This window comes from Moschus berezovskii, chromosome 9 (assembly GCF_049115385.1).
Source record: "Moschus berezovskii isolate FMDL1 chromosome 9, NW_MosBer_1.0, whole genome shotgun sequence".
NCBI classification, from domain to species: domain Eukaryota; kingdom Metazoa; phylum Chordata; class Mammalia; order Artiodactyla; family Moschidae; genus Moschus; species Moschus berezovskii.
Genome location: NC_142468.1, coordinates 44226931 through 44252536, shown reverse-complemented (window position 1 = coordinate 44252536; position 25606 = coordinate 44226931). Strand labels below are relative to the sequence as shown.

The window sequence follows — 25606 nt, the reverse complement described above, 5'->3', positions numbered from 1 at the left end:
ATGGACTGGTTCAAGATTGGGAAAGGAATGCATCAAGGCTGTATATTGTCACCCAGCTTATTTAACTTATATGCAGAGTACATCATGTGAAATGCCGGCTGGTTGAAGCACAAGCTGGAATCAAGATTGCCAGGAGAAATATCAATAACCTCAGATATGCAGATGACACCACCCTAATGACAGAAAGCTAAGAGGAACTAAAGAACTTCTTGATGAGGGTGAAAGAGAAGAATGAAAAAGCTGGCTTAATACTCAACATTCAAAAAACTAAGATCAGGGTATCTGGTCCCATTACTTCATGGCAAATAAATGGGGAAACAATGGAAACAGTGACAGACTTTATTTACTTGGGCTCCAAAATCTCTGCAGACGGTGACTGCAGCCATGAAATTAAAAGATGCTTGCTTCTTGAAGGTAAAGCTATAATCAACCTAGACGATGAATTGAAAAACATAGACAACACTTCGCAGACAAAGGTTAAAGGTCCGTGTAGTTAAAGCTATCATTTGTCCACTACTGATGTACAGGTTTGAGAGTTGGACCTTAAGGAAGGCTGAGCGCTGAAGAATTGATGCTTTCAAATTGTGGTGTTGGAGAAGACTCTTGAGAGTCCCTTAGCCAGCAAGGAGATTGAACCAGTCAATTCTAAAGGATATCAACCCTGAACATGCACTGAAAGGAGTGGTGATGAAGCTGACGCTCCAATACTTTGGCCATCTGATGCGAAGAGCTGACTCATTGTAGAAGACCCTGATACTGGGAAAGTTTAAGGGCAGGAAAAGGGGGTGACAGGATGAGATGGTTGGATGGCATCACTGACTCAGTGGGCTTGAGTTTGAGCAACTCCAGGAGGTAGTGAAGGTCAGGGAAACCTGGCATGCTGCAGTCCATGGTTTTGCAGAGTTGGACACAGCTGAGCAGCTGAACAAGAAGACAACTTGAGAACATAGATGATAATGCAAACTTTCCGGGATGTTCTTCTGACCTCCACATTGAGTTACAGAATCTTATTTTTGTTAGTTTGCTTGTGTTCTGTCTTGCTCTTTCTCTTCCATCTTACTTTACTCCTCCCTCTCCCTATTCCTGTGTTGCTCTTTACCCACCTATTTATAGGTGATTGGAATAGGGGATGGTAACATAGTTGTCACCAGTTGTTACCAGATGTTGATTAAAACAGGTTTTACCAGTCTGGTAAAATTTTGTGTTTAATGGTTTCCTTTTTGGTTTCTTTTCCAGGTTTTTATTGTCTGCTTTTTTTCTGATGTGGTTCTAGTTTAGTTATAAAGCATTAGATAAAGTTTCCTGCATTCTTTTTCTTGGATATTTGCTTCATCAAACTAATCCGGATAGAATAGAAATAGATTTGAAAATTTTTTAAGAGTGAAAGGACTATATGCATCATTTGCCCATAAAACCATTTATTTGAAAAGAATGATACAGCCATGATGAGAATTTCAGTGGTGTATATTTTTTTAATGCATACAAGCACTTCCCTGGCACTCCAGTTAAGACAGCCCTTTTTCTGCAGGAAGGATAGGTTCGATCCTTGGTTGGGAAACTAAGATCCTGCATGCTGCAAGATGAGGCCAAATTTAATAAGTAAAATGCTTAGAAAGTACCAGGTGCTAAGTGTATTATAAATACACTTATAAATATTTGTATAAAACTTGTCACAAATTGATGATTATTTAATTTTAATTCTTCCATACTTGAATTTACTTTATTCCTCATAACTCTGTGGTAGGTATTAGAGCTCTTCCCTTCCTTAATCCAGATATGTTATAGCTTCAGAAACATTCCAGGTGGAGGCAATAAAAAGCAAGGAATTAAAATCTAATCATTGTGTATTTGAGAGACACTTTAACCATTCCTTCAACCCTGTTTTGTGGAAGGATAAACTAAACTCAGTAATCTTCATGTTTGCAAGTGTACTATGAGTTTATCGTACTCTTATGGTTCAGTTATTTTTCTTATAGACTGTGTGGCTGAATTTCAGAATTTTATTCTCCTTAATGCTCCTCTGGCTAAACCCTACCTTGATGGGTAGACATAATATGGAAATACACTTTCTTGTGTGGAATAGAGTGGTAAAATAGTGCCTGCATCCCTCACAGAATTCTTCTGTGTTTATATGGCTTCCTGCCCAGAAACTTTTGCTAGAATCTGTGAAACAGATTTATACATAATTAAAACTTCCTTCAAACAAATATACACCAATACTGACTAGAAGCAGTTAACTGCTAAATTACTGTGTTTTAATTCTTTTTTCTCTCTCTCTAAAGTTTGTGCAAATGATTCCAGTATCTCTCATATCTGTGGTCCTGGGACATGGTTGACTCCATTTCTTCAAGCAGTCTACCTCTTTGTACAGTATATTATTATGGTCAATCTTCTCATTGCATTTTTCAAGTAAGAATTTTACTCAGCTGCTTATTATAATGAGATCATTTAATATACAGTTTTCTTTTTGAAGGAACTATACAAAATTTTAAATACGATGATTATATTGAGGCTTTAAGCTACTAAGAATTATTTCTGACAATTAAAAAGCATGCTTTTTCAAAATCAGTTCTAAGTTTGAGACTGTACCTTTCAGCATTCCATTCTTTTATAAATTTAATATTTATTTGGAATTTATTACTTAATGGTCAGGGAATACATGTACAATATACAGAATAGAAAGGCAAATAGAAAATTCTTCAGTAATCCCATTCTTAATATTTTGATGTACATCTTTTTATGAACATATATGAGCCATTTTTTTTCTTTCTAAAACAATGTTCTTATAGTTTTGTGTACTATTTTTAAGTAAGCAGAACATGAATTTTTCCTACATTAATAAATACTCCTCTCCAGTTTTTATTGGCTGCCTAGTATTCCATGATATAGACCATGATTTTTAAGCTAGTATGTTTTATTGCTCCATTTGATTGTTTATAATTTTTTCTTCCCCAAGACCACACTGTGGTTAAATTTTTGATCAGTCCTTATGTATTTCCTTAGAGCGTTTTCCTGAAAGTAGAACTATTCAGTATATTTATATTTTGGGCTTCTTGCATGTAAGTAAAAATCTGCCTGTTTCCCCAAATCTGTGCTAATAGGAGGTGTTATCTTTTTGATGGTTGATTATTTTTTATAGCACATAAGAGTCTTATTTTATTTGCAGTTAGTGTGTTACTTCAGTTTGAATATTTTCTTATGTTTTTGTCATTTATATACCATTTTAAAAGCTTAAAATCAAATTTTCTGCCTATTTTTTGTTGCTTTGTAATCAACACCCTCAACAATATCAATATGTTTATGTTTTTGCTGCATGTTTTTTCCAGTTTCTCATTTGCCTTTTAGTCTTTTCTATATTGCGATACTCCTTTGAATTCTTGTTTAGAACATAATTACAGTAAAATTTTAGTACTTCAGACTTTAAAATGTGCTTACCTAAGTTTGTTTATTCTTTGTTATTTAAGCAATGTGTATTTGCAAGTGAAGGCAATTTCCAATATTGTATGGAAGTACCAACGTTATCATTTTATTATGGCTTATCATGAGAAACCAGTTCTGCCTCCACCACTTATCATTCTCAGCCATATAGTTTCTCTTTTTTGCTGCATATGTAAAAGAAGGAAAAAAGATAAGACTTCGGATGGACCAAGTAAGTAAAGTATATTAAGGCAAATGTTTTAATCACATGCCAGTATTATACCAAAAGATAAATATTAATTTTATTCAGAAGACTTAATTGGTTAATGTTATTGTAAAGGCTTTTGGATTTGCCTAAGCATAAAATACTTTTAAGTGCAATATGGTTATCTGTAAAAGTAAATTTAGTATTAATCTTGCTTTTTGATATGGCATCTCAATTTAGTTTTCTTAAAATGCTAATATAAACTGTAACACTTGCTCTCCTGCAAACCATTTTGACTGCTACATAAACAATAACACTTTTAGTATATTTGTACACTACATGAAATGTAGTCAAACTCTGCCTAAAATTTTACAGTGACTTTTTATTCTGCCAATTCAGTTTTTAAATTCTTCTACCTGAGTATGTGAGGGAGAGGTGAGAGAGATAGATGAGAAAGGGTGTTTCACAGGAAAAGGAAATTAGAAAAGGAGGAAATACCAGAAACTCTTCTGCTGACATCATACTGTGAGTGAAGAAAGAAGTAGAAATGACTTGTCTATGGCTTCAGAAACAGTAAGTTTTTTAGTAAGAAAACAGTTGGAGATGATTTACATAATCTTATGAACTCTTCAGCTAAAGTGTATCTTGATGTCTTTATTTTTTTTCTTTTCTCTCCATAGAACTTTTTTTAACAGAAGAAGATCAAAAGAAACTTCATGATTTTGAAGAGCAGTGTGTTGAGATGTATTTTAATGAAAAAGATGACAAATTTCATTCTGGGAGTGAAGAGAGAATTCGTGTCACGTTTGAAAGGTTCAGAAACTCTTTAACTGATTTTATGTCAGAGTGGGTTCTGTTAGTTACATTTCTCTTACAAGGTCATTGTGTGATTTGTGTTTGCCAAACAAGTTGAGTAATGGTTTTACATTACATATTGAGAGACAGACCAGTTGTTTACTTCATGTAAGTCAGTCAGTCTCTTAATGTTTTTGGACCCTTGTTACAAGGGGGCAGAAAAGAGTTAATATTCTTTACTAGTTGGTGGAGAAAAATTATTACTTAATTATTTTAAATAATTATGTCTTAATTATTATGTCTTTAATTATTTAGAACATTTGTTTCTTTCCATTAGCTTTGCTACATTCTAAAAGTGTATGGTGTTTGTGTAGTTACAGTAATGGTAATAGTAGTTCTATATATATGTAGCTGAATACTCTTGTGTTACTCTGATGTGGGAATAAATAGCCTGTGGCACAAAAGCGTGTTTTGAAATCTTGTATTTTTATTACAGTAGGATTAGCACTGGATTTTTCTTAAACATAAGGTATGCCTTGTTATAAATGAATAATTGTACAAGATTTTATATCTTACCTTGTTTGAGTGTATGTAAAATTTATTTTTATCAATATCATTTATTAAGATTACAGAAATAATTTCTAAACCATTAATTTTTAACATAGGTAAAATGCCTGTGTTTCTATTACAGAGTGGAACAGATGTGCATTCAGGTTAAAGAAGTTGGAGATCGTGTCAACTATATCAAAAGATCATTACAATCATTAGATTCTCAAATTGGCCATTTGCAAGATCTTTCGGCCCTGACTGTAGATACATTAAAAACACTCACTGCCCAGAAAGCTTCAGAAGCTAGCAAAGTTCACAATGAAATCACACGTGAATTGAGCATATCCAAACACTTAGCTCAAAACCTTATTGATGATGGTCCTGTAAGACCTTCAGTATGGAAAAAGCACAGTGTTGTAAATACACTTAGTTCCTCTCTTCCTCAAGGTGGTCTTGAAAGTAATAATCCTTTTCTTTGTAATATTTTTATGAAAGATGAAAAAGATTCCCAATGTAACATATTTGGTCAGGATTTACCTGTAATACCCCAGAGAAAAGATTTCAATTTTCCAGAGGCTGGTTCCTCTTGCAGTGCCTTATTCCCAAGTGCTGTCTCTCCTCCAGAACTGCGACAGAGAATACATGGAGTAGAAACCTTAAAAATGTTCAGTAAAAATCCAAAACCAGGCAATTCATCTAACAGTATACCACATCTATCATCCCCACCAACCAAATTTTTTGTTAGTACACCATCTCAGCCAAGTTGTAAAGGCCACTTGGAAACTGTAACCAAAGATCAAGAAACTGTTTGTTCCAAAGCTGCAGAGGGAGATAACATAGAATTTGGAGCATTTGTAGGTAAGTTTGGAAAAACTGATATTTGTATATCAACAGTATTTTTTTTTAATTATGATTATCACCATAGAAATAAAAATAAATTGCCAATTAATAAAAGTATGTAATTGTGTGAAAAGTGGACTATCTTTTCATAGACTATAGTCCTGAAGTTTTTAAAGGAATCAGAAGTAGGGGAAATAGGTTGAATTGGGCTGTAATAGTTATATTAGCACATACCTCTTTGGTGCAACTTACTATGATAGTGATGGTGTAGAAAACTTATTTGTACTCTGTCTTTTGAACTTGAGGATAGTCTCTTAATAATCAACTTTAATTGAAAGAACTTGAGTGATTTGTAAGTTTCAAATACAAAGGGAAAGAGGAAGCTAAAAGTAACTGGCAAAGAACAGTGTTTTATAAATAGGATGACCATATAGTTTTTCATTCAAACTAGTACACCTTTGAGAATGAAAGGTTAGTTCAGTTCAGTCGCTCAGTCGTGTCCGATTCTTTGCGACCCCATGAATCACAGCATGCCAGGCCTCCCTGTCCATCACCAACTCCCACAGTTCACTCAAACTCATGTCCATAGAGTCGGTGATGCCATCCAGCCATCTCATTCTCTGTCGTCCCCTTCTCCTTCCACCCCCAATCCCTCCCAGCATCACAGTCTTTTCCAGTGAGTCAGCTCTTCGCATGAGGTGGCCAAAGTATTGGAGTTTCAGCTTTAGGATCAGTCCTTCCAATGAACACCCAGGATTGATCTTCTTTAGAATGGACTGGTTGGATCTCCTTGCAGTCCAAGGGACTCTCAAGAGTCTTCTCCAGAACCACAGTTCAAAAGCATCAATTCTTCGGCGATCAGCCTTCTTCACAGTCCAACTCTCACATCCATACATGACCACAGGAAAAACCATAGCCTTGACTAGACGGACCTTGGTTGGCAAAGTAATGTCTCTGCTTTTTAATATGCTATCTAGGTTAGTCATAACTTTCCTTCCAAGGAGTAAGCGTCTTTTAATTTCTTGGCTGCAGTCAGCATCCACAGTGATTTTGGAGCCCCCCAAAATAAAGTCTGCCACTGTTTCCCCATCTATTTCCCATGAAGTGATGGGACCAGATGCCATGATCTTTGTTTTCTGAATGTTGAGCTTCAAGCCAACCTTTTCACTCTCCTCTTTCACTTTCCTCAAGAGGCTTTTGAGTTCCTCTTCACTTTCTGCCATAAGGGTGGTGTCATCTGCATATCTGAGGTTATTGATATTTTTCCCAGCAATCTTGATTTATTAGAACTATAGGGAAAGCTAAGATTCTGCTTGAAAAATTTTTATGGTCAACCCATTTATGTACCCAGAGGAGAGCATTTCAGAAAGGAATGATTCAGTCTTATACCTCACCTCAAATAAAATCAGGACTGAAAATATATATCTTTTGGCAATAATAACATGTCAGTGACCTTGATGGAAACTGTTTTGGTGAAGGAAGTGATGGAGGGAGAAGCCAGATTATAATGAAATATAGTGTGAATGGGAGGAGAGAAAGTAAGGTACCAGTGGAAAGGGGGCTTCTCAAAAACTTGGCAGTTAAGGCAAGAAGAAAGAAATAACTAATATTTTGGTTTGTATAGGGCTTCCCTTGTAGCTCGGTTGGTAAAGAATCTACCTGCAGTGCAGGAGACCTGGGTTCGATCCCTGGGTTGGGAAGATCCTCTGGAGAGGGAAATGGCAACCCACTCCAGTATCCTTGCCTGGAAAATCTCATGGACAGAGGAGCCTGGTGGGCTGCAGTCCATGGGGTTGCAAAGAGTCGGGCACGACTGAGCGACTAACACTTAGGTTTAAGGCTTTATTTGTTTCATTTTTGATGATAGTTTGTTATTTAAATGTTGACATCATGCCGCTGAAAGGAAAAGGTGAAGAGAAGATGCTTTATAGAGCTAACCAGATCCCAGATATGTGTAGAATGTAGTGTTTTAACAGCCTTCCTTTTAGATTATTAAAGATAAAAGTATTTAAGAAAGAATTCTTAGAAAACAACTTGAGTTGTTTGTGGACATAACCAGAGTGTTTCAAGGATTGAAGAAGGCCCTCTGTCTCTTTGGGTTTGAATTTTTCCATCAGGTGACTTCTTAGCCTTGTCTTTAACACTATATGTGGCTTCCCAGCCTAGGAATTTACCTAGTCATGGAAAATGTATAGAGATGGTTCAGAGAATATGTTACATCTATGTGAAGTCTCCACGTTAGGACCAACCCCATGATTTATCTAGGTACTGAGCATGCTGATCTTTACTGCTAGACTGAGTTCACTGTGGTTTATAGAAACGATTTTTCCTACATTAAATATATCCCATTTCATTCTTTAAAAACACATTTTAGTCTGTTTGTTAATATATTGCCACTGGGATGGATATGTGTAGATACAGATGTCCTTATGTTTGATGTCTGTATTTATATGTAATATGCATGTGTCATATGTATAATAAACATCTTAAGATATAATGCTTTTTTATTGATAATAAAAGCTTCCCTGGTGACTTAGACAGTAAATCTGCCTGCAGTGTGGGAGACCCGTGTTTGATCCCTGGGTCAGGAAAATCCCCTGGAGAAGGGAATGCAACCTACTTCATTGGTCTTGCCTGGAAATTCCATGGACAGAGGAGCCTGGCAGACTACAGTCCATGGGGTCGCAAAGACTGAGCGACTCACACACACACACACACTCACACACACTCTGATAATAAAATGATTGTTCCCCCCTTCTTTTAAATTTTAAGCAATTCACTTCATATCACTTGTAGGACTCTTAGGGTCCTATTACTGTAAACTGAACAGCTCATGTTCTCCAGCCTTTTAACAAATATTTTCACTATCAGGAAAGCTATAGAAAACTGCAAAGCCATCAAAACTACTTACAATACAATGTAAATCATGTGTTTGAATAGACTAGGCAATCAGATTATTTTGATAGATCAAAATAAACAAGTACTTTTTTTTAATTTTTATTTTTATTGGAGGCTACTTATTTTACAATATTATATTGGTTAGTTTTGCCATACATCGACATAAAATAAGCAAGTACTTTTTATTGTAATCTTTCTCCCTCTTTTAAGGACACAGAGATAGCATGGATTTACAGAGGTTTAAAGAAACATCAAACAAGATAAAAGAAATGTTATCTGTAAGTAAATCCTGACAGCAGTGCAATTTATTTGGTTGTTTTGGGGTTTAGTTCAAAATAGAATTAAACATGTTTTTCAGTAAAAACAGTTTTAGCAGAGACCATCCATCATCATGATGATGTGAAATACTTAAAGCTCAGCAGACATATTTCTTTTCCTCCTGTATTTCCTGCCTCTGTTAATAATGTCAGCATTCTAGTTTATGAGGGCAAAGTTGCACTCTTACTTCTCCCTTACAATCAACAGCCAAGACTAATTGGTTTTGCTTCCTAAATGTTTTTTTAGTACTTCTGCTTCTCTCGATCGTTAGTAGTAGTTACCCTGATTTAGGCTGTTATTCTCTAACTTTTTTTCATTGAGCTCTTAATATATCTTTAACAAGGTATTACAGCAGCAGTTGAAAGAATTTATCACCACACTCTGATGGCATCATTTTGCTGTTATGAAGTACTTATTATATATGGGAAATCATTTAGGATAAATGGACATTACCTAGTGGGAAACAGTAAATGTTAGGGTTTCCCCACAGATTGCACCTTTTAACAGTGACCCTATTAAATAAAGCTGAAGTATGCTGAAAATTTGTAAGTGTGCAGATTGCTTCCTGCTGAAAACAAAAATAAGTTTCTGTGAGTGGCAAGAAAAGTGGTGACTATGTTTTCAGTTTAACAATTTTGAGTAATCTACTTAGAGAAAAAGAACTATGCTAATATGAGTTCTAGCTCATTTTTGTCAGAGACTTTGAGTTCTTAAACATTTGTGGGTTACATCCCTTTGAAAATCTAATAAAAACTTTAGATCCACTCCAGGAAAAAATGCACATATATGTTTGTGCTTTTAAGGTATAGAATTTTACAGATACCTGAAATTCACTCATCAGTCCCATACTGGAATTTCTGTCAAACATGGTTCTATAAAATTGATGTGTCACTGAATCGAAGAGTATATCAAGGAAAATACTTAAGCAAAACAAAAACAAAAAATAACTAGAACTGGTTCCAAAATAAGCAACTAAAATCAGAAAGGAAATTAGATTTGCTTTGTGACAAAAGGAAGGTTAACACTTTTTGTTGGCTAAGTAAATCAGCTGTAATGTGAAGAATGTGAAGCATCAAAGGTAGAAAAGTTTAATTTTCTTGAGATATTTTAAATTTGTTAATGAAAGTAATAGTTTATTTTGGTAGTAACATTTTAAAACACGTTGTTTCTGAGGGGTGGTAGAGGTTTGGAAGTATTTTAAAGTACCTAATAGTGTGACCTCTGTTTATAGCTAAAAAGAAACAAAATGAATATATCAGCTTACCCTCATTAGTTTAATGAAATTCATTAGTTCATCTGGAAAAATGATTAGGTAAAAAAAAAAATGAGGGGGAATTAGTTGTTAGATACTAAAATATCTATACAGGTGGTACAGTTGAAACATGAATATTTAATGAAACATTTTGGTGACTCTGAAATAACTCTTCTACAAGTTAGAATTTAGTAAGGGTAAAATTAGAAATCAATGAGAAAAGGAATGCTTTGTCAGTAAACACACAAATTGAACAACTGGGTAGAAATTTGGAAACATCTGTTTCATATCACTTTATAAACTCAGTGAATTCCAGATTTAATATAAAAATTCAAATCATTAAAAAACCTAAGAAAATAGAAATATTAAGTCAGTAAGTCAGGAAGACTCTTTAAACAAATATTAAGGGAAAGATGTAGAGAGATGAGTACTTAAAAATGTGAAGCATAGAGAAATCTTAAAAAAATAGAAATCTGACAAATGAACAGATAAATCTTTGGTATACAAATAGCTTATACAGTTCAATAAGAAAGCTACTGAAAATCCCCCAAATAAATTTCCCCTCCACTTCTTTACCCTCCAAATTGTTGTTATCACTTTTATTTTTAGTGTAAAATAGTAGTTTTTTTCTTTTTTAGGTTAACTGATAATGTTTTATTATTTTCCAAATTGTTTCCTATTTTTCCCCCAACTTTTTTATGAACCTGTATTACTATGGAAAAGGATTCATTCAGGTGGATTTATGAACAATAAGCAAGTAGGTTATTTTGATGGCAGTTTTTGAGATTGATATTGAGGAAAATAATTGTAACTTGTAATATACTCTTTGGAGTCCAGGTAGATTAAAGCATATTGAGCTAAATAGATCCAGAGACTCTTATACTACTTAGAACAGTGATTTGAAAGTTAGTTAAATTGTTTTAAAATTGTGTATGTGTACCCTGTGCAGAATGATATTCCTCCTGAAAACACTTTGAAACATGTGAGTTCTCATGCTGGATTTACTGAGTGTCACAAAACTTCTATTCCTCTTCATTCAGAACAAGGTGAGTGTTTTGACTACGTGAGTTATATTAAATAAAAGGTATTTTATGTATGTCACACACCTGAGCAGTGAATGTTTCAGGAGTCAGAAAGTGAAGATTCTGGTCCATCATTGTTGCTCTCAACCTTGAATAGAACATAATCTTAACATTCTAATAGTTTTTGTTTTTTAACCAATTGTTTAGTCCTAAAAGAAATGCAGACTTACCTTTTACAAATATGCTGATTTTAACTTTTACAAATGGATCTGCTCTGTTTTAATCTGTATAGTCATTTAGTCAACTTGTTTTTCTGATTTAATCTTTAAAAATAGCTAATACATTTATTGATTCAAAATTAAAATACACACAAGCACTTTGAAAATCGTTGTCAGTTTCTCACTTTAGCCACATATGTAACTACTGTTATTTTTGTTTTTCCTCCAGAGTTTCATGCTTATATAATCATATGTGACAATAAGTCTTTTCTACCTCTCATTTTTAACACAAAAGGTAGCATACTATACACGCCCTGTACCTTTAATTTTTTATCTAAAAGTCAAATGACCTGGAGATATTTCCATATCATGCTTTTTTTTTTAGTCATAGTTATCAATATTATATGCATATAAGTTTATTGTTATCTAACTTTTCAGTTAGGTACATATAAAAATCTTTTTAAAATTCCTTAAGAAAAGCAGTACTACTATATCCCCCTCACCATCATTTCTCCTTTCTCTTCAAGTTAGGTTTACTCTAGGAGTGCAGATTGGTTCAACATTCAAATATAGTTAAGGCATGATGATAATAAATTAAAGGAACAAAATTATCTGATCATCTTAATAGCTGCAGAAAGGCTGACTTGGATGAAATTCAATATCTGTTCATGATTAAAAACTCATAGCAAATTAAAAATAGAATGGAGTTTCCTTAATCGAAGTAAAAGGTATCTTAACAAAAATTTACCACAGATACCATACTTCATAATGAAATATTAAAAGCCCCAGAAGGGAAACAAGGATTCTGGCTTTTATAATTTCTATTTAACATTTTAGCCAAAGGAAGAAAAGGAAGAAAAATAAATGGTAGAAGGATTGAGAGGGAAGAAATAAAACTCTTATTTTCAGATAACTTGGATGTTATTATGAACATTAGAATGCCTGTAGTTTTACATCCTCATGTTTCAGTTTTAGGCAGTATCTATTGACCTCCCACTAAAGAGGACAAGGGCTAGAATTATAGCAAGAATTTGAAATCGGGCCAAATGTCCATTAATTGTAGTTTGGTTAAACACATTATTGTATGTCCTTTGTATGAAGTTCAATGTAGCATCCAAGTAGAATAGAAGAATCTTCTGTGTACTAGTATTGAAAGATCTCCAAGCTTAAAGTTCAGAAACCAACAACAGGGACTTCCCTGGTGATCCAGTAGTTAAGACTCCATGCTCCTGATTGAGGAGGCCTGGGTTTGATCCCTGATCAGGGAGCTAGAGCACACATGCCCTTAGTTGCATGCTGCAACTAAGACCTGGCACAGCCAAATAAATATTTTTAAAAACCAACAACAACAAAAAAAGTCTATAAATTAATTTTTTAAAAAAGTCTGAAGATACATGATTAGCATTTATGTTTAAATAAAAAAAAGGAAAGGCAGGGGTATATATACAAACACAAAGTATCTGGAAGGACACACGAGAAATTTGGAAACAGAAAGAGCAGGGTTTTTTTTTTCATACTCTTGTTTCATATTGCCTATTCACAGACAGACTGAATAATTTGGATATCCTGTCAAGAGACCCATGGGCCTCGGGTAATTATGTTTAGCAGTGTTAAGGAAAGGATACTTATCCTTGGAAATTTTTATATTATGCCTTGAAATGCTTGTGTTTCATTAGTTGGTATTAAAAGTTTGTTTTAGTTGTAAAACTTTTTTGTTTTTTAAAACTTTCTCTTAGTGGAAAGTAGCAGTAGAAGGTCATCTACAGAAGAAACTCATGAAGTAGATTCCAAAGCAGCTTTGCTACCGGTTTGTACATTTCAATTAAACATATGCATAGTATAAAATCATATTTATTAGAGAAGAGCTAAAACATGGTGATATTTTATTTGAGATGATGTGTAGCTTTTACAAAAATGTTTTTAATTGAAGGATAGTTGCTCTACAGTGTTATGATGGTCTCTGCCATGCATCAACATGAATCAGTCATAATTTCTTATACATATCTGTCTATCTCCCCTGCCTCTTGAGCCTCCCTCCCTGACCCACATCCCACCCCTGTAAGTTATCGCAAAGTGCCAGGCTGGGCTCCTTGTGTATAGCACCTTCCTGCTCTAGTTACCTATTTTACACATTATAGTGTATATATGTCAATGCTACTTTCTCAGTTCATCCTACCCTCTTATTCCCCCACTGTGTCCACAAGTCTGTTCTCTACATCTGCACCTCCATTTCTTCAATACTATTTTTCTAGATTCCATATATATGCATTAATATATGATACTTTTTTTTCTCTCTCTGACTTACTTCACTCTGTATACAATGAAATAATACTCAGTCACAGTGTAGAACATAGCTTATATTTAGATGGAAAATGTGTTAAACATTAAAAATATGGAAAATACCTTTGAATTGACCTTGAGAGACCAGATAGAATTTGAAGAGATTATAAACAACTTAGAATTTTCCAAAATGATGAAATATATGATGATTCAAATTCAGGAAACATGAGTCCCAAACTGGGGAAGTAAAAATAAATTGACACTTAGAAATGTAAAACAGCAGAATAAAACCCACCACATACATTCACAGTATGCCTGTTACTAGTGATTTCTTTGTCACAGTTTGCATGATTTTTTTTTTCTTTATACTTTGATGTATTTTTCTTTTGGCAGTGAACACATTTTTTTCCAGAGTCATAGAAACAGATGTGTATTTTAAGAAGAGAAAATTGTTAACTGACGATTATAGGAAGTAACACTTGTAAAATTATTTATTCTACCTTGTGGAATGGCGTTATGGTAGCTTTTATAGCCATTTTTTATTCTATTGTCTCAGTTGTATAAACAAAATTCATGTTAACTTCTCAGCCCTTTATTCATAAAACATATTATAGGATACAAAGCAGAGATAAACAGTTACGCTTTGTCTAGAGACTTTTTCTTTTAACTTTTCATTTGTGTTTGTTTCTGTCTAAAGGACTGGTTACAAGATAGACCATCGAACAGAGAAATGTAAGTAAGCCTTGTCTCACTGTTAGTGTGTAAAGTACTCCAGTTACTGAATGTTGTCTTTTTTCTGCTCTTTGCATAATCATCTTTTTAACACTTCTTGCAAGTGTTGATGATTATTTATTTTGGGATCTCCTCTCTTTACATTGAAAAGATTGGGGAATCATTTATTGAGTCAATGTATGTGTTTATGATTTTATATAATTATAGTATAATTATGGGCATATTGTTACAACGCGCCTAAAATTTTCCTTATGATAGAATTATGATTTTATTATTTAGTCCTGTTTCCAAGTTGCTTGCAAAGACCTAGTTTGACACCTTAGTTTTGACACCTTAGTTAATTTCTCTGCCCATTGTTCCAATCAACAAGTCTTTCTTCTGCCTTTGGAAAGTACTTGAGCAGTAATACATAATTAGAGCAGTAATACACAGTGTACCTTAGAAAGCCTGCATGCAGGGAAATGCCCTCGAAAGCTGATGTGGTAATCCAGAACCAAAAGTAGAAACAGAAGACCATCTGACAAGTAGTCATCCCCAGAAAGTAAAACATTTCAGTACAGATTAAACATAAGAATCAAAGATAATCTATGTGTTTCCCAGCCTGGAAATTAGTATTTTAGGATTCCAAAGGACATTAAAGTAATCTTCTTTTGATACCTGTTTGATATCGGAAGCATGCTTAAGAAGGGAAGCCAGTTTGAGGGAAATTATTATATATTATACAGTGTTTACCGTATTTCCTTCTCTGTATAGATGCGAGTATATAGAGAAGAAAATAAACCAGATGTTACATAGGTATGCAGCTGGTCAAATTTTGGAGATATCCTGGTCCTGACTGGTACTTGAAAGACCTGTTTATAATGAAACCTCTTCAGAGAATAAATGTCTTGTAACTAGAACTGTAGGGTGTAAGTACAGATTTGGTACTTAAAGTTGATGTTAATTCAGCTAATGAGAGAACACTGACCCAGAGAAGTACCCACAAAGGTAGAGTTGGCAGTACTCTTTGGGTGCTTTATCCATAGTAGAGAAAGGGCTAATGCTCAGTCAGAGTATTTCCTGTAAGAAAATATTTGTGTTATTAAGGTGAAAATCAGACATCAGAATCAGAATGTAAAAGGTAGAAAGAGATTACCAAGGTCTTCTACTCTACAGGTCCTTTCAGGATCTAGTCCTTTAGTCCTGAGCAAAGCACATAACTGTATAATGGGAGAACGAAGCTTCTAATCCGTTTTCTTTATTCCAGTCCACTCTTTTCCAATATACCTGTCTCTCTAATCTGTACTGTAACCTGTGGGATTAATAGAACCTCCACTTGGTACCAATATATGTTGTTATAAATAAATTATGTTCAACACTGGAAAGAAATTTTTTTCAACTTTAGCAGTTGAGTTTTGCAAAATGATACCTAATTACTGTTCTTTCCGTTCTTTGCCTATCAATTCTGGTGAATTTTTAAGTCTTGCAAAGTCATTTCAAGGCATTGTGTAAAAGTACTGGAGTGAACCTCCATAAAAGAGGAGTCATGGAATATTACTCTGTTGGTCCTCAACCTTCAGTTTGGCTCCAAACTACTACTGATATTTATGTAGCTTTGAATTGGAGGTATGAGTTATTGATAATGGGTTTATACTTATCTGTGTGTGAATTTGGTGCTAACTTAAGGGAAATGGCAAATGTTCAAACGAAAATGAATCTGAATCTCAGAATTATTTTAATAATGTTATATTAAGAATTTATAATAACTTCATAAAATAAAGTTTTATTGTAGCCAAAACTAAAGCTGTAACTTAACTTATTATATTTTTTGGTGTTTCCTTAAGGCCGCCTGAAGAAGGAACCTTAAATGGTGAGTGTGTAGTAAATATAATGTGAAAAGCTAAGGATTGTATATAATATATTTTATTTTAGCAAATACTAACTAACATTGTCCTAGATAAGAAATATTAGGCTTCATATTTGAAAAAAGCCAAGGAAGTAGAATGGAGAAGGAAATGGCAACCCACTCCAGTGTTCTTGCCTGGAGAATCCCAGGGACGGGGGACCCTGGTGGGCTTCTGTCTATGGGGTCACACAGAGTCAGACAGGACTGAAGTGACGCAGCAGCAGCAAGGAAGTAGAAAGTTGTTCCCTCAATTCATTTCTCTTTATTATATGTGTTTAACAAATATGGTAACTCACCATGTGAATGATGATCTTTTTGCAGTCTTCCCACTTCCCTTCTTCCTTGCTGCCCAGGCTGCTTCTTGCTTATATTCCCTGTGTTACTGAATAGTACTCTTTCATTCAGCTAGGTGAAACCTGAGAGGAAGGTATTCTTGACCCCCTTGACCTTGCTCTCACAAAGTCCTATTATATTTACCTCTTAAAACATTTCTGGAATCCGTCTTCCACTGTACATCCTGCTGGTGCTTTCAGTTCAGACTGTCATCATTTTAAAATCCTTTTATTGATGCATATACAGAAAATATATAGTAAGTGAGCAATCCCATGTAATCAGCACCCAGATCACAGAATACATGTTGTCAGTATCTTACCTACTGTATCATCTTATAACTTCTGCCCCTTAAAAAACACAGATTGATTTTATCTGTGTGTATGTACATGTTTATCTATTTTTCTTTATTTTATGTATATATGTTTGTGTATATATATATATATAAAATATATAAATGGAATCTTACAGTGTGTACTCTTCTTTTGTGTCTGACTTTTGTCCTTATGAGATTCATAAACATTGTTGTTATGTAGTGATGGTTTGTGCATTCTCACTACTATATAGTATTTTATATGAATATATTCAATTTATATATCAATTCTACCATTTGATGGGTATTTCAGTAGCTTCCAGTATATGGCTAATATTGATAGCGCTGCATGAGCATTCTTGTTCATGTTGTTTGGTAAATGGGATGTATTTATTTTCTTTGGGGATGTACACAAGAGTGGAATTGCTGGTGGTAGGGTGCACGTGTTCATATTCAGTTAAGTTCAGTTCAGTCGCTCAGTCGTGTCCGACTCTTTGCGACCCCATGAATCACAGCACGCCAGGCCTCCCTGTCCATCACCAACTCCCGGAGCTTACTCAAACTCGTCCATTGAGTCGGTGATGCCATCCAGCCATCTCATTCTCTGTCGTCCCCGTCTTCTCCCACCCCCAATCCCTTCCAGCATCAGACTCTTTCCAGTGAGTCAACTCGTCGCATGAGGTGGCCAAAGCATTGGAGTTTCAGCTTTAGCATCAGTCCTTCCAATGAACACCCAGGATTGATCTCCTTTAGAATGGACTGGTTGGGTCTCCTTGCAGTCCAAGGGACTCTCAAGAGTCTTCTCCAGCACCCCAGTTCAAAAGCATCAATTCTTCGACGATCAGCTTTCTTCACAGTCCAACTCTCACATCCATACATGACCACAGGAAAAACCATAGCCTTGACTAGACGGACCTTGGTTGGCAAAGTAATGTCTCTGCTTTTTAATATGCTATCTAGGTTGGTCATAACTTTCCTTCCAAGGAGTAAGCGTCTTTTAATTTCCTGGCTACAATCAGCATCTGCAGTGATTTTGGAGCCCCCCAAAATAAAGTCTGACACTGTTTCCACTGTTTCCCCATCTATTTCCCATGAAGTGATGGGACCAGATGCCATGATCTTTGTTTTCTGAATGTTGAGCTTCAAGCCAACCTTTTCACTCTCCTCTTTCACTTTCATCAAGAGGCCTTTGAGTTCCTCTTCACTTTCTGTCATCTGCATATCTGAGGTTATTGATATTTCTTCCAGCAATCTTGATTCCAGCTTGTGCTTCTTCCAGCCCAGCGTTCCTCATGATGTACTCTGCATATAAGTTAAATAAACAGGGTGACAGTATACAACCTTGACGTACTCCTTTTCCTATTTGGAACCAGTCTGTTGTTCCATGTCCAGTTCTAACTGTTGCTTCCTGACCTACATACAGGTTTCTCAAGAGGCAGGTCGGGTGTTCTGGTATTCCCATCTCTTTCAGAATGTTCCACAGTTTATTGTGATCCACACAGTCAAAGTCATATTCAGTAGTTACTGCCAAATAGGGTTTCAAAGTGATTGTGCCAGTTTGGGCTCCTTTCCAGTGTCTTTTCTTTTCTACCACCAAAATGATTCTTTTAAAAAGATCTGATCTTGTCACTACTCTGCTGCTGCTGCTGCTGCTAAGTCGCTTCAGTCGTGTCCGACTCTGTGCGACCCCATAGACGGCAGCCGACCAGGCTCCACTGTCCCTGGGATTCTCCAGGCAAGGACACTGGAGTGGGTTGCCATTTCCCTCTCCAATGAGTGAAGGTGAAAAGTGAAAGTGAAGTCGCTTAGTCGTCTCCGACTAGTAGCGACCCCATGGACTGCAGCCTACCAGGCTCCTCTGTCCATGCGATTTTCTAGGCAAGAGTACTGGAGTGGCTTGCCATTGCCTTCTCCATTGCATTTTTATACTATTATTGGATAAAATCAGCATCTTCTCATTTTTAAAGTATTTTAAAAGTTTTATTTATTTTTGACTGTGCTGGGTCTTTGTTGCTGTGTGGGCTTTCCTCTAGTTGTAGAGAGCAGGGGCTGCTCTCTAATTGTGGTGCATGAGCTTCTCATCATGGTGGCTTCTCTTGTTGTGGAGCACAGGCTTTAGGATGTGTGGGCTTCAGTGGTTGCAGCATGTAAGCTCAGTAGTTGCAATTTCTGGACTCTAGAACTCAGCTCAGTAGTTGTGGCATACTGACTTAAATTCTCCGTGGCTTGTGGGATCTTCCCAGATCAGAGTACCCATGTCTCCTGCATTGGCAAGCAAATTCTTTACCACTGAGCCACTAGGGAAGCCCCCAGTGTCTTTTCTTAATGTTGCATTTTTGGCTTTTAACAATTTGGTATTCCCTGCTTCTGTAGCTTTACTTCCTACTGGTGTGCCTGTACTTTTGCTCATTAATGTAAGATCTTGGTTGCATATCCAGATACTTGGTTATAAATCCAAATCATTTGTATGACGACACATACCTGAAGAGTTAGAATATTTTGGAGTGAGATCTGCGTAACTCTATGTTTGAAAAGCCACACAGGTGATTCTGATATATGGATTGGTAGGTAGGTATGTAGCTAAATAAATAGGTAGATCGTGTTGAAAACCACTGTTCTATTCATATTAAACAGGTTTCTTTTCTCAAGTATAGCAAATGTTGCCCTGACCATGCCACACCTTCCAAACTACTCGCTTTTCCTTTTCTCTGAGACATTCTTCAACCTTTCTTCAACCAGGAGACATTTGGTACCTCTCCTCTACAGTCCTATACTCTGTGTGTATGAGAATATGCATACACACACTATATTTTATACAATTTATCACACAGTGTTATAACTGTTAACTGACTTCCTTCTCCTGTAAGAATGTAAATAAAAAAGAACCTATTCTTGCACTTATATTCTAGAAATTTCTAGAAGCTTAACACGTGGTAGGTTCAATGTGGTCTCCATCTTTCTCACTACAGTTAAGTGAAGTCCTCACAGAAATTAGCACAACATTGTAAATCAACTGTACTTCAATAAAGAAATAAAATTTAAAAAAAAATTGAAGTCCTCAAATATATCTAGAGATGGAGGAAGCGGTTTTTTTGTTACATTTCACATTTGCTCATGGTCAACCTGCTAAAATGGTTACAGGGCTATGTCTCCACACCCGGAAGATCTGACACTTCTCGTTTTGAGTAGGGAGTAAGGGAAGAATGTAGTTTATGACAGGAGAGTGTGAACTGTCATATGCTTTTTCTGTGCACAGTTATCACTAATCTGCCTTATCTGGCATAATAAAATATGGTAATGAACAACATAATTTATCACTTTTTTTATTGCAGAGAGCTTCCCTGCAGACAGCTTGGAATGATTAAATGAGAATGCCTGAGCAAAAGTTTATGCTGTATTATTTTTAAAAGGGTCTCATTTGTTTATTTGCTGTTTTAGGTCTCGCTTCTCCATTTAAGCCAGTTATGGATACAAATTACTATTACTCAGGTTAGTAATAATGAATATTAAAAACAAAATTTAGTAATGCTTTGAGCTTTGGGGGATTTCATTATTTCTCTCTCATTTTTTTATGCAGCTGTGGAAAGAAATAACTTGATGAGGTTATCCCAGAGTATTCCATTTACACCTGTGCCTCCAAGAGGTAAAACCAAGAAGTAAAATAAAAGGAGAAATAAACCCTTAATTAATATGTGGGTTTAAACTGTAATATAGAACATAGGTGGTGACAGAAAAAGGAGAAATTGCATTAAGAAGTGTTAACTTCATGTAAGTTTTAATCAGCCTGATTATAAGAGTCAGGTATATTTAAATAGACGAAGGCATCAGAAGTATTGATTTTTCTTTATTTCTGACATATCCAGAAGCAGATGTGTATTTTAATTCAGAAAAGCTCTTGATCATAGTTTAGTAATGAAAGCACTGATAAATTGATATCACAGGATTTGTGGAACAGATCTAACCTCCTGTCTGAAAGTTTAGCTTACAAATGCTTAGAAGTCCAGTTACTTTCTAAAAATTTTTCTCCAAAATGTTTGTGATTTCAAAAATGCTTATCATTACCAAATACATGTGAATTTAGAGATATTAGATCTTGGTTTCTGAATATTTCTTGTCCTTAAACTTCTTTTATAAAACTACAATCTGGTCCATCTCATCTTCTATTCCTTACTTAATCTTAACCAAAGATACCTGACAATTTTTGCTCCATACTTTTTAGAGTCATATTTTGACCTTAAAATGTGTCCATTCATCTTGCAGGTGAGCCTGTCACAGTGTATCGCTTGGAAGAGAGTTCTCCCAACATACTGAATAATAGCATGTCTTCTTGGTCACAGCTGGGCCTCTGTGCCAAAATAGAATTTTTAAGTAAAGAGGAGATGGGAGGAGGTTTACGAAGAGCTGTCAAAGTACAGTGTACTTGGTCAGAGCATGATATCCTCAAATCAGGACATCTTTATATTATCAAATCTTTTCTTCCTGAAGTGGTTAACACATGGTCAAGTATTTATAAAGAAGATACAGTTCTGCATCTCTGTCTTAGAGTAAGTGCTGGTGAATCCTTACAGTGAAGCATTGTTTGAGCTTCTTGTTTTCACTGCTAAAGTATAATTAATAAGGTCTTAATGTCAATGTTGAACAAGGGTTTCTTTTCTGTTCTGTAGGAAATTCAACAACAGAGAGCAGCACAAAAACTCACATTTGCCTTCAACCAAATGAAACCCAAATCCATACCATATTCTCCAAGGTAAATCTTTATAAATTTCTGAGATCTTTTAGTGGATAGCATTCTCTTTTGACCTTCATTATGGATGCTAAATTTCATTATTTACCCATTTTAAAGATTGATTAGAATTTTATTAACAAAACTACTAGTAATATCTATAACTTTCTCATAAGGTTCCTTGAAGTTTTCCTGCTGTATTGCCATTCAGCAGGACAGTGGTTTGCTGTGGAAGAATGTATGACTGGAGAATTTAGAAAATACAACAACAATAATGGTGATGAGATTATTCCAACTAATACACTGGAAGAGATTATGCTGGCCTTTAGCCACTGGACTTATGAATATACAAGAGGGGAGTTACTGGTACTTGATTTACAAGGTAAATTTATTAAAATATTGCTGAAAGGAAATTATGCATTAGGTTCTCATCTATTGAATATACAGAAATCTGCTTATCCATAGATATGTAAAATCTTAGGTCAGTAAAAGCTGTTAAAAAAGTGAGTCAGTAACGGCCATAGTATATAGCTATCAGGGCCCTGAAGAATAGGGTCTGGCTATCTTAATTGTTTTTATCTAGGCAATGCAGATGTTTTAATGAGCAAAAACATGTGAAATCCTCTATTTTACTCATAGATCTATAGCCTTAGTGTTTAAAAGTATACAGATTGTTTCTTTAAAACAATAATAAGTAATCTTTATTGTTTCTGGAGTTCATGCTATCTATTACTGTCAACTGAACTACCCAAATATTTAGTGGATTTAAAAAAAAAATCCTTTCACTTTTTTGGTTCAAGAATTTGGGGCTGGATTATCTCTGCTGTCCCCTTGGAGAATTTGAATGGCTGGATACTAGTTTGGACAGCTTGACTGGAGCCAAATGTTTTAAGTCTCTGTTTAAGACAGCTGAATTCCTCAGTTCTCCACCCAGTGATTTCTCTACATGGCTCACTAGCTTGGACTTTTCTTATAGCGTGGTTCAGTTCAGTTCAGTCACTTAGTCGTGTCCGACTCTTTGCGACTCCATGAATCACAGCACGCCAGGCCTCCCTGTCCATCACCAACTCCCGGAGTTCACTCAAACTCATGTCCATCGAGTCGGTGATGCCATCCAGCCATCTCATTCTCTGCCGTCCCCGTCTCCTCCTACCCCCAATCCCTCCTAGCATCAGACTCTTTTCCAGTGAGTCAACTTGTCGCATGAGGTGGCCAAAGTATTGGAGTTTCAGCTTTAGCATCAGTCCTTCCAATGAACACCCAGAATTGATCTCTTTTAGAATGGACTGGTTGGATTTCCTTGCATGGTAGTTTGGGGTAATTAGACTTTTTATATGACAGCTGGCTTCTCCAGAAAGAAAGCAGAAATTCTTATGTTAGGCCCAGAATGGGCCCAGATCCCTTCTGCCACATTTTACTGGTCAAGGTAAGCTCTAAGGACAGATCAGATTTAAGAGGTAAGGAATAGATTCCAGCACTTGGTTGGTGGAGCAGCATGTATACTAGAAGGGAAAAACTGATTGTAGCCTCTTTGTAGACAGATTCTTTCATATATGTTAAAAAAAAGAAGAAACTATGGCTGGAAAGAGCAGTGATTTGCTTTTTTCCTAAAGAGTAGTTTTAGTTTCAACTGTTAACACAGATCAGAATTCAAGTCACCTAAGAACAATTGTTCAGAACGTTTATCACTTGATGACTTCTTTCATTATGTAGATATAATTACAAAAGATTTATTGACAAGCCAACATTTGCTATTTCAATACCAACTCAAGAAAGAAAAATGTATAAAAATAGCTGTTGTTTTTTCAGTATTTCATTTTACATAAATGATTAAGTGGTGTGTATATAGTGAAAACTCTGATATGTTTTATTAGATGGGCCAGTCCATTTTCAAGTGTGCCTAGGAAGTGAGGCCAAACTATAAATATTAGTTAAGAAGTTTTAAAGTTAGAGAAAAAAAGAAAAAGATGGCAGTTACTTTTACTAAGCAGGGTAATTTTGATGTTCTCTATAAAATTAATGTTATGGAGCCATTTTTAAAGAAAAATATTTTAGATAATTACTACGAACAACATAGAAATGTATAAAGAACAGAATGCTTCCATCTTTACTGTTTCTGTACTTTTGTGAAGACAAATTCACGAATTTTTTTCCTTTAATCATTTTGTGTTGTAAATTTTCTCCAACTAGAATCATGCTATATATATGTGTGTGTGTATGAGTATGTGTTTGTATTTCACTTGTGTTTTTTCCTACCTAACAGTATGATAAACATCTTCTGGGTTATTACTGATAAATTTGAGTCTTTCCTTTTAACAGTTGTGGTATGAAAGCATAGCATGATTTAAATCCTCTATTGTCACACAGTTACCCTATTTTTTAGGTTTAGAGAGTGCAATTTTAAGAGTGCCTGCCATATTAACTTTTCCAAAAGGTTGTAGGAATTCATACTCAGCACTATGCAAGCACTCATCACTGTGCCCATTTCTTCATCTGTTCAGTATGGAATATCTTTGCTAATCTGAGAAGAAATTAGTATCATATTTTAATTCTAGATTTTTCTGTTGTGAAATTCTAACCATTTTATTAGATTTCATTCTAATGGGTAAAATATTTTATGATTGTTCAAGTATCAGTAGTTATTCTTTCTTTATGTGAATGAATAGGTAAGACTGAAGAGATTTAATCTCACTTTTAACACCTCTGGAGAGGACTGGAGGTGAAGAAAAATGTTCACAATCTTATTCTTTATATAATCTGAATCTTTTTTGAGCCTGGTGTATTCATATGTTAGTCTGTGATTTTTAAAAATCTGGGATACTTTTAAAATGGCTTATAGATCTTGCCTTCATGTACTTAATTGTTTTTTGCTAACTAAGGTGAAACAAGGGCAAATTGTAAATAAGGAGATATTTACTTGCAACCTTGGCCTTGTTGCATCAGAAACTGGTGTAATCAGGAACTTTTGTTGTCTACCTACCAACTCTGACATTTAACTGTTGTTCATGTTGCAGGAACTGTACTTGTTGCTAGTGCAATGTTGAGGTCAAAAGAGAAAAACTATACTCTTTTGAATAGCTTAACATTGTGTAATGGTTGATGATACTGTAGAATCTCCTGTGACCTTTTTATTATGTATATATCAGTATTTTATATCAATTACATAATATGAATTGTCTTCTTTGTATATACATATAAAGGTGTGGGTGAAAGTTTGACTGACCCATCTGTGATAAAGGCAGAAGAAAAGAGGTAATAAGTTTTAGTAATTTCATGAAGATCTTTTTATAATTTCAAACTCTACATTTCTGTTTGTATCAACTTACTTTTTCTTTTAACTACCAATTCCACAGATCCTGTGATATGGTTTTTGGCCCAGCAAATCTAGGAGAAGATGCGATAAAAAACTTCAGAGCAAAACATCACTGTAATTCTTGCTGTAGAAAACTTAAACTTCCAGGTAAGCGTTTTCTTAATCAGTGTAAAGTATATAAATTGTTAGCAGAGTTAGTTACTGCAGAACTTCATAAGGCCAGAAACATAAATGAATTTGAGCTTTCTTTCATTACTTACAGAAATACAGAGTTCATTCTCTTGATATATATTTATTATGTGTCTGGTGGATGCTAGAAATTGTGTTAGATTTTGATGATATGATAGTGAATGAGGCAAACATGGTCCCTGCTCTCAGTGGAGTTTAGTCAAATCTTAAATACTAAAAGATTAACGGAGAATTATAGGACTATCATAAATATCAAGGAGAAAAAAGAGACCAGGTAAACAGATCACTTAACACAAACTTAAAGGTCAAGGAATGCTACCTATGGAA

The 25606-nt window shown here is 35.1% G+C and overlaps 1 protein-coding gene across 1 annotated transcript in view; it reads left to right on the top strand.

Moving 5' to 3' along the window:
• TRPM7 (transient receptor potential cation channel subfamily M member 7) overlaps nt 1–25606 on the top strand; it is a 104976-nt gene that overhangs the window by 69909 nt on the left and 9461 nt on the right. Inside the window, exons 23-38 of the mRNA XM_055437479.2 lie at nt 2283–2409; nt 3465–3649; nt 4303–4435; nt 5109–5824; nt 8915–8982; nt 11224–11320; nt 13251–13321; nt 14492–14526; nt 16350–16375; nt 20493–20543; nt 20632–20697; nt 21315–21598; nt 21719–21801; nt 21954–22159; nt 24978–25029; nt 25131–25237. Coding sequence (XP_055293454.1) covers nt 2283–2409; nt 3465–3649; nt 4303–4435; nt 5109–5824; nt 8915–8982; nt 11224–11320; nt 13251–13321; nt 14492–14526; nt 16350–16375; nt 20493–20543; nt 20632–20697; nt 21315–21598; nt 21719–21801; nt 21954–22159; nt 24978–25029; nt 25131–25237 — 2307 coding nt within the window. The remainder of the gene's footprint in view (nt 1–2282; nt 2410–3464; nt 3650–4302; nt 4436–5108; nt 5825–8914; nt 8983–11223; nt 11321–13250; nt 13322–14491; nt 14527–16349; nt 16376–20492; nt 20544–20631; nt 20698–21314; nt 21599–21718; nt 21802–21953; nt 22160–24977; nt 25030–25130; nt 25238–25606) is intronic.